This window comes from Oncorhynchus mykiss, chromosome 25 (genome assembly GCF_057628025.1).
Source record: "Oncorhynchus mykiss isolate SJ-2025 chromosome 25, ASM5762802v1, whole genome shotgun sequence".
NCBI classification, from domain to species: Eukaryota; Metazoa; Chordata; class Actinopteri; order Salmoniformes; family Salmonidae; genus Oncorhynchus; species Oncorhynchus mykiss.
In genome coordinates, this window is record NC_143046.1 from 92,404,940 (window position 1) to 92,415,000 (window position 10,061).

Genomic DNA, 10,061 nt, shown 5'->3' on the forward strand with positions numbered 1-10,061 from the left:
CCTAAATGAGACGTTAGCTCCCCTAAATGAGACGTTAGCTCCCCTAAATGAGATGTTAGCTCCCCTAAATTAGACGTTAGCTCCCCTAAATGAGACGTTAGCTCCCCTAAATGAGACGTTAGCTCCCCTAAATGAGATGTTAGCTCCCCTAAATGAGACGTTAGCTCCCCTAAATGAGACGTTTGCTCCCCTAAATGAGATGTTAGCTCCCCTAAATGAGACGTTAGCTCCCCTAAATGAGACGTTAGCTCCCCTAAATGAGACGTTAGCTCCCCTAAATGAGACGTTAGCTCCCTAAATGAGATGTTAGCTCCCCTAAATGAGACGTTAGCTCCCCTAAATGAGACGTTAGCTCCCCTAAATGAGATGTTAGCTCCCCCGTTAGCTCCCCTAAATGAGACGTTAGCTCCCCTAAATGAGACGTTAGCTCCCCTAAATGAGACGTTAGCTCCCCTAAATGACGTTAGCTCCCCTAAATGAGACGTTAGCTCCCCTAAATGAGACGTTAGCTCCCCTAAATGAGACGTTAGCTCCCCTAAATGAGACGTTAGCTCCCCTAAATGACGTTAGCCCCCCTAAATGAGACGTTAGCTCCCCTAAATGAGACGTTAGCTCCCCTAAATGAGATGTTAGCTCCCCTAAATGAGACGTTAGCTCCCCTAAATGAGACGTTTGCTCCCCTAAATGAGATGTTAGCTCCCCTAAATGAGACGTTAGCTCCCCTAAATGAGACGTTAGCTCCCCTAAATGAGACGTTAGCTCCCCTAAATGAGACGTTAGCTCCCCTAAATGAGATGTTAGCTCCCCTAAATGAGACGTTAGCTCCCCAAAATGAGACGTTAGCTCCCCTAAATGAGACGTTAGCTCCCCTAAATGAGACGTTAGCTCCCCTAAATGAGACGTTAGCGTTAGCTCCCCTAAATGAGACGTTAGCTCCCCTAAATGAGACGTTTGCTCCCCTAAATGAGACGTTAGCTCCCCTACATGAGACGTTAGCTCCCCTAAATGAGACGTTAGCTCCCCTAAATGAGACGTTAGCTCCCCTAAATGAGATGTTAGCTCCCCTAAATGAGACGTTAGCTCCCCTAAATGAGACGTTAGCTCCCCTAAATGAGATGTTAGCTCCCCCGTTAGCTCCCCTAAATGAGACGTTAGCTCCCCTAAATGAGACGTTAGCTCCCCTAAATGAGACGTTAGCTCCCCTAAATGACGTTAGCTCCCCTAAATGAGACGTTAGCTCCCCTAAATGAGACGTTAGCTCCTCTAAATGAGACGTTAGCTCCCCTAAATGAGACGTTAGCGTTAGCTCCCCTAAATGAGACGTTAGCTCCCCTAAATGAGACGTTAGCTCCCCTAAATGAGACGTTAGCTCCCCTAAATACAACAAAAGGGTAGGGTGTCTCTACAATACGCTCATTTAACCATTCTCCTATTTGTTTAAAATGTAGTGGTAAATACGACAGTAAAATCGTCCAAATAAAACGAACACCCCCACGTTTGTGTCATGGTTTAAACCATTTATTTCTATGTGGCGGGGCTGTCCACTCAGTATCGCTGAATTTCTCTCTCAGCTAACCTCCTTTACCTATACATTTTGCTTTGTACTTCCATACTTCAACCTTTGTTTGATTGCCTTTATTCCAACGCATTAGATTTATCCGTTGATATATTATTGTTTGCTTTTGTCAGTCAGCTGTTGTTCAGGTGGGCAGACCTACAGGTGAGTTTCAGGTGGGTAGGCCTACAGGTGTTGTTCAGGTGGGTAGGCCTACAGGTGTTGTTCAGGTGGGTAGGCCTACAGGTGTTGTTCAGGTGGGTAGGCCTACAGGTGTTGTTCAGGTGGGTAGACCTACAGGTGTTGTTCTCCATCAGTGGCCAGAAGTAGTAGACCATAGTAGACCATTTATATTAGCTATTAGCTACCAATATCGCTAGACACCGACATCGCTAGACACCGACATCGCTAGACACCGACATCGCTAGACACCAATATCGCTAGATACCGATATCGCTAGACACCGATATCACTAGATATCGATATCACTAGACACCAATATCACTAGACACCAATATCACTAGACCCCAACATCACTAGACACCAACATCACTAGACACCAACATCACTAGACCCCAACATCACTAGACACCAATATCACTAGACACCAACATCACTAGACACCAATATCACTAGACACCAATATCACTAGAGAACTAGACACCAATATCACTAGACACCAATATCACTAGACAACTAGTCTACAGCTAGTCACCAATGCATCCAATCCATCAAACAAGTAGGCTATACGTTAATGACAGTTGTCCACCACAGCAGACACAGCCGCCCTGGGGAGGACAACTGGAGGACAACTGGAGGACAACTGGTGGACAACTGGAGGACAACTGGAGGACAACTGGAGGACAACTGGTGGACAACTGGAGGACAACTGGAGGACAACTGGTAGACAACTGGAGGACAACTTTAGGACAACTGGAGGACAACTGGTAGACAACTGGAGGACAACTGGTAGACAACTGGAGGACAACTGGTAGACAACTGGTGGACAACTGGTAGACAACTGGTAGACAACTGGAGGACAACTGGAGGACAACTGGTAGACAACTGGTGGACAACTGGTAGACAACTGGAGGACAACTGGTAGACAACTGGTGGACAACTGGTAGACAACTGGTAGACAACTGGAGGACAACTGGAGGACAACTGGTAGACAACTGGTAGACAACTGGAGGACAACTGGAGGACAACTGGAGGACAACTGGAGGACAACTGGAGGACAACTGGAGGACAACTGGTAGACAACTGGAGGAACCTTAATCCTTTAATCTTGATATTCCCCATCCCGCGTGCGGGAGCGTAATCATCACCTGACAATAATTAGCATAACGCAACGGACATAAATATTCCTAGAAAATATTCCTATTCATGAAAATCACAAATGAAATATATTGAGACACAGTTTAGCCTTTTGTTAATCACCCTGTCATCTCAGATTTTCAAAATATGCTTTACAGCCAAAGCTAGACAAGCATTTGTGTAAGTTTATCATAGCCTAGCATAGCATTATGCCTGTAAGTTTATCGATAGCCTAGCATAGCATTATGCCTTGCTAGCAGCAGGCAACCTTGTCACGGGAATCAGAAAAGCAATCAAATTAAATCGTTTACCTTTGATGAGCTTCGGATGTTTTCACTCACGAGACTCCCAGGTAGATAGCCAAAGTACATTTTTTCCCAAAAGATTATTTTTGTAGGCGAAATAACCCCATTTGTTCTTCACGTTTGGCTGAGAAATCGACCGGAAATTACAGTCACGAAAACTGTGAAAAATATAAAAAATTAGCTCCATAATATCGACAGAAACATGGCAAACGTTGTTTATAATCCATCCTCAAGGTGTTTTTCTAATATCTATTCGATAATATATCCATCGGGACAATTCCTTTTTCTCTAGGACCGATTGGAGTAATGGCTGCCTCTGTATTTTACACGAGAATCTCTCTCGGAGCCACCATGTGACCACTTACGCAATGTGGCCGCCTACGGCTATTCTTCAACATAAATGCGTAAAACTACGTCACAATGCTGTAGACACCTTGGGGAATACGGAGAAAGCGTAATCTGGTTTATAGCACACTCACAGTTCAATAGAGACTCATTGGAACGCAGGGCTTTCAAAACCTGGGGCACTTCCGTATTGGATTTTTCTCAGGCTTTCGCCTGCAACATCAGTTCTGTTATACTCACAGACAATATCTTTACAGTTTTGGAAACGTTAGAGTGTTTTCTATCCAAAGCTGTCAATTATATGCATATTCTAACATATTGTCCTGACAAAATATCCCGTTTAAAAAGTGAACGTGAAAATTCTGCCCCCTAGTACCTCACTTGATCAGGCTATTTGTTTTATCAAAGGACCCAACAGAGCACCTGGTGTTATAATGGTTTTATACTGATTTATAAATCTCATTTATTTGTCACATTATTATTATATATATTTATATTTTATATGTTAATGACAGTAGGCTATATGATAATGACAGTAGGCTATATGATAATGACAGTAGGCTATATGATAATGACAGTAGGCTATATGTTAATGACAGTAGGCTATATGTTAATGACAGTAGGCTATATGATAATGACAGTAGGCTATATGTTAATGACAGTAGGCTATATGTTAATGACAGTAGGCTATATGATAATGACAGTAGGCTATATGATAATGACAGTAGGCCTATACGTTTTCAGTTATAAGAAGTTAACAGGGAGAGACAGGGATGGGCAGACAGACATGGAGAGAGAGAGACAGGCAGACAGACCGACCGACAGGGGGAGGGAGAGACAGACATGGAGAGAGATGTGCAGACATGCAGAGAGAGAGACAGGCAGACACACCGACCGACAGGGGGAGGGAGAGACAGACATGGAGAGAGATGGGCAGACAGACATGGAGAGAGATGGGCAGACAGACAGGGAGAGAGGCAGGCAGACAGACAGAGACAGGGAGAGCAAGGCTATGCTCACTGAGTCTGTACATAGTCAAAGCTTTCCTTAACTTTGGGTCAGTTACAGTGGTCAGGTATTCTGCCACTGTGTACTCTCTGTTTAGGGCCAAATAGCATTCTAGTTTGCTCTGTTCTATATCCCTCTCTCTATCCCTCTCTATATCCCTCTCTACCCCCTCTCTATATCCCCTCTCTATATCCCCCTCTCTCTATCCCTCTCTCTACCCCTCTCTCTACCCCCCTCTCTATCCCCCTCTCTATCCCCCTCTCTACCCCTTTCTCTATCCCTCTCTCTACCCACCTCTCTACCCACCTCTCTATCGCTCTCTCTATCCCTCTCTCTATCCCTCTCTCTATCCCCCTCTCTATCCCCCTCTCTACCCCCTCTCTCTATCCCTCTCTCTATCCCCCTCTCTACCCCCTCTCTCTATCCCTCTCTCTATCCCTCTCTCTACCCCTCTCTCTATCCCCATCTCTACCCCCACTCTCTATCCCTCTCTCTATCCCTCTCTCTACCCCTCTCTCTATCCCTCTCTCTATCCCTCTCTCTATCCCTCTCTCTATCCCTCTCTCTACCCCTCTCTCTATCCCCATCTCTACCCCCTCTCTCTATCCCTCTCTCTACCCCTCTCTCTATCCCTCTCTCTATCCCCCTCTCTATCCCCCTCTCTATCCCCCTCTCTACCCCCCTCTCTACCCCCTCTATATCCCTCTCTATATCCCTCTCTCTATCCCCTCTCTCTATCCCTCTCTCTACCCCCTCTCTCTACCCCTCTCTCTAATCCTCTCTCTAACCCCTCTCTATCCCCCTCTCTCTACCCCTCTCTCTACCCCTCTCTCTATCCCCCTCTCTATCCCCCTCTCTATATCCCTCTCTCTATCCCTATCCCTCTCTCTATCCCTATCCCTCTCTCTACCCCCTCTCTCTATCCCTATCTCTATCCCTCTCTCTACCCCCCTCTCTCTACCCCTCTCTCTTTCCCCCTCTCTATCCCTCTCTCTATCCCCTCTCTATCCCCTCTCTACCCCCTCTCTCTATCCCTCTCTCTAACCCCCTCTCTCTACCCCTCTCTCTATCCCTCTCTCTAATCCTCTCTCTAATCCTCTCTCTATCCCTCTCTCTACCCCTCTCTCTATCCCTCTCTCTTTCCCTCTCTCTATCCCCCTCTCTATCCCCTCTCTCTACCCCTCTCTCTATCCCTATCTCTATCCCTCTCTCTATCCCCCTCTATATCCCTCTCTCTATCCCTCTCTCTATCCCTCTCTCTATCCCCTCTCTCTATCCCTCTCTCTAATCCTCTCTCTATCCCCCTCTATATCCCCCTCTCTATCCCTCTCTCTATCCCTCTCTCTATCCCCTCTCTCTATCCCTCTCTCTACCCCCTCTCTCTACCCCTCTCTCTAATCCTCTCTCTATCCCCCTCTCTATCCCTCTCTCTATCCCTCTCTCTATCCCCTCTCTCTATCCCTCTCTCTACCCCCTCTCTCTACCCCTCTCTCTAATCCTCTCTCTAATCCTCTCTCTACCCCCCTCTCTATCCCCCTCTCTCTACCCCTCTCTCTATCCCTCTCTCTACCCCCCTCTCTCTATCCCTCTCTCTAATCCTCTCTCTATCCCTCTCTCTACCCCCCTCTCTATCCCCCTCTCTCTACCCCTCTCTCTACCCCTCTCTCTACCCCTCTCTCCATCCCTCTCTCTATCCCCTCTCTCTACCCCTCTCTCTATCCCTCTCTCTATCCCCCTCTCTATCCCCCTCTCTATCCCCCTCTCTACCCCCCTCTCTACCCCCTCTATATCCCTCTCTCTATCCCTATCTCTATCCCTCTCTCTATCCCTCTCTCTATCCCTCTCTCTATCCCCCTCTCTATCCCCTCTCTCTATCCCTCTCTCTACCCCCCTCTCTCTACCCCTCTCTCTATCACTCTCTCTAATCCTCTCTCTATCCCTCTCTCTACCCCCCTCTATATCCCTCTCTATATCCCTCTCTCTATCCCTCTCTCTATCCCCCTCTCTATCCCCCTCTCTATCCCCTCTCTATATCCCTCTCTCTATCCCCCTCTCTATCCCTCTCTCTATCCCTCTCTCTATCCCCCTCTCTATCCCCTCTCTACCCCCCTCTCTCTACCCCTCTCTCTATCACTCTCTCTAATCCTCTCTCTATCCCTCTCTCTATCCCCCTCTCTATCCCCTCTCTCTACCCCTCTCTCTATCCCTCTCTCTATCCCCCTCTCTATCCCCTCTCTCTACCCCTCTCTCTATCCCTCTCTCCATCCCTCTCTCTATCCCCCTCTCTATCCCCTCTCTCTATCCCTCTCTCTATCCCTCTCTCCAGCCCCCTCTCTATCGCTATCAATTCAATTCCATTTAAGTGGCTTCATTGACATGGTAAACATCTGTTTACATTGCCAGAGCAAGTGAAATAAATAATAAATAAAAGTGAAATAAACAAAAATGAACAGTAAACATCAGACTCCAAACTTCCAAAAGACTTTTCAAATGTCATATTCTGTCTATATTACAGTGTTGTAACGATGTGCAAATAGTTAAAGAACACAAGGGAAAATATGGGATGTATTTACAATGGTGTTTGTTCTTCACTGGTTGCCCTTTTCTTGTGGCAACAGGTCACAAATCTTGCTGCTGTGATGCACACTGTGGTATTTCACCCAGTAGATATGGGAGTTTATCAAAATGTGGTTTATTTTCTAATTCGTTGTGGGTCTGTGTGATCTGAGGGAAATGGCTCCTGAGCTGGACAGCTAAATGGGCAATGGCATCGCTCGCTCGCTCACTCACTCACTCACTCACTCACTCACTCACTCACTCACTCACACACTCACACACTCACACACACACACACAGTCCAACACTCCACACACTCTCTTAAACAGAGAGAACACACACACCTAACTAGGGAGGAAGTGACACGGAGAACACACACACACCTCTTTCCGAGTGAGAACACACAGAGAAAGACAGTAATCATATTCATATTCTGACCCATTTTACACATTTATCCTCCTCTCTCTCTCTTCTCTTCCCTCCCTCTCTCTCCTCCCTCTCTCTTCCCTCCATCTCTCCTCCCTCTCTCCTTTCTCTTCCCTCTCTCTTCCCTCTCTCTTCCCTCCCTCAATCTCTCCTCTCCTCATCTCCCTCTCTCTCTCCTCCCTCTCTCCTCCCTCTCTCTCTTCCCTCCCTCTCTCTTCCCTCCCTCTCTCCTCTCCTTATCTCCCTCTCTCTCCTCCCTCTCTCTCTCCTCCCTCTCTCTCTCCCCTCCCTCTCTCTTCCCTCCCTCTTCCCTCCCTCTCTTCCCTCCCTCAATCTCTCTTCTCCCTCTCTCTCTCCTCCCTCTCTCTCTCCTCCCTCTCTCTCTCCTCCCTCTCTCTTCCCCTCCCTCTCTCTTCCCTCCCTCTCTCTTCCCTCCCTCTCTCCTCTTCCTTCTCTGAAGCTGTCCTTTCATCCAGACTGAAACTTTCCTTTAGGTTGTCAGGAAAACCTGGCACATCCATCTTCCATTCCTACAACTAGTTGAAATACTAATAATACAGTGGGGCAAAAAGGTATTTAGTCGGCCACCAATTGTGCAAGTTCTCCCACTTAAAAAGATGAGAGAGGCCTGTAATTCTCATCAAAGGTACACTTCATCTATGACAGACAAAATGAGAAAAAAAAATCCAGAAAATCACATTGTAGGATTTTTATGAATTTATTTGCAAATTATGGTGGAAAATAAGTATTTGGTCAATAACAAAAGTTTATCTCAATGCTTTGTTATATACCCTTTGTTGGCAATGACAGAGGTCAAACATTTTCTGTAAGTCTGCACAAGGTTTTCACACACTGTTGCTGGTATTTTGGCCCATTCCTCCATGCAGATCTCCTCTATAGCAGTGATGTTTTGGGGCTGTTGCTGGGCAACACGGACTTTCAACTCCCTCCAAAGATTTTCTATGGGGTTGAGATCTGGAGACTGGCTAGGCCACTCCAGGACCTTGAAATGCTTCTTACGAAGCCACTCCTTCGTTGCCCGGGCGGTGTGTTTGGGATCATTGTCATGCTGAAAGACCCAGCCACGTTTCATCTTCAATGCCCTTGCTGATGGAAGGAGGTTTTCACTCAAAATCTCACGATACATTGCCCCATTCATTCTTTCCTTTACACAGATCAGTTGTCCTGGTCCCTTTGCAGAAAAACAGCCCCAAAGCATGATGTTTCCACCCCCATGCTTCACAGTAGGTATGGTGTTCTTTGGATGCAACTCAGCATTCTTTGTCCTCCAAATACGAGTTGAGTTTTTACCAAAAAGTTATATTTTGGTTTCATCTGACCATATGACATTCTCCCAATCTTCTTCTGGATCATCCAAATGCTCTCTAGCAAACTTCAGACAGGCCTGGACATGTACTGGCTTAAGCAGGGGGACACGTCTGGCACTGCAGGATTTGAGTCCCTGGCGGCGTAGTGTGTTATTGATGGTAGGCTTTGCTCACCGTTCTTGTGATAATTTTGACCCCACGGGGTGAGATCTTGCGTGGAGCCCCAGATCGAGGGAGATTATCAGTGGTCTTGCATGTCTTCCATTTCCTAATAATTGCTCCCACAGTTGATTTCTTCAAACCAAGCTGCTTACCTATTGCAGATTCAGTCTTCCCAGCCTGGTGCAGGTCTACAATTTTGTTTCTGGTGTCCTTTGACAGCTCTTTGGTCTTGGCCATAGTGGAGTTTGGAGTGTGACTGTTTGAGGTTGTGGACAGGTGTCTTTTATACTGATAACAAGTTCAAACAGGTACCATTAATACAGGTAACGAGTGGAGGACAGAGGAGCCTCTTAAAGAAGTTACAGGTCTGTGAGTGCCAGAAATCTTGCTTGTTTGTAGGTGACCAAATACTTATTTTCCACCATAATTTGCAAATAAATTCATTAAAAATCCTACAATGTGATTTTCTGGATTTTGTTTCCTCATTTTGTCTGTCATAGTTGAAGTGTACCTATGATGAAAATTACAGGCCTCTCTCATCTTTTTAAGTGGGATAACTTGCACAATTGGTGGCTGACTAAATACTTTCTTTGCCCCACTGTACCGCTAGTTCTACATACCGGTGGTTCTACATACCGCTAGTTCTACATACTGCTAGTTCTACATACCGCTAGTTCTATATACCGCTAGTTCTATATACCGCTAGTTCTATATACCGCTAGTTCTACATACCGCTAGTTCAACATACCGCTAGTTCTACATACCGCTAGTTCAACATACCGCTAGTTCTACATACCGCTAGTTCTATATACCGCTAGTTCTACATACCGCTAGTTCTATATACCGCTAGTTCTATATACCGCTAGTTCTACATACCGCTAGTTCTACATACCGCTAGTTCTACATACCGCTAGTTCTATATACTGCTAGTTCTATATACCGCTAGTTCTATATACTAAACCGCTAGTTTATATACCGCTAGTTTATATACCGCTAGTTTATACATACCGCTAGTTCTACATACCGCTAGTTCTACATAACGCTAGTTCTACATACCGC

At 46.0% G+C, this 10,061-nt stretch overlaps 1 protein-coding gene across 1 annotated transcript in view; it reads right to left on the reverse strand.

The window, feature by feature from the left end:
- The window catches only part of atrn (attractin), a 238,845-nt gene that overhangs the window by 4,420 nt on the left and 224,364 nt on the right, over positions 1-10,061 (reverse strand). Inside the window, 1 exon segment of the mRNA XM_090221488.1 lies at positions 8,450-8,455. Within this exon segment, the coding sequence (XP_090077614.1) occupies positions 8,450-8,455 (6 nt within the window).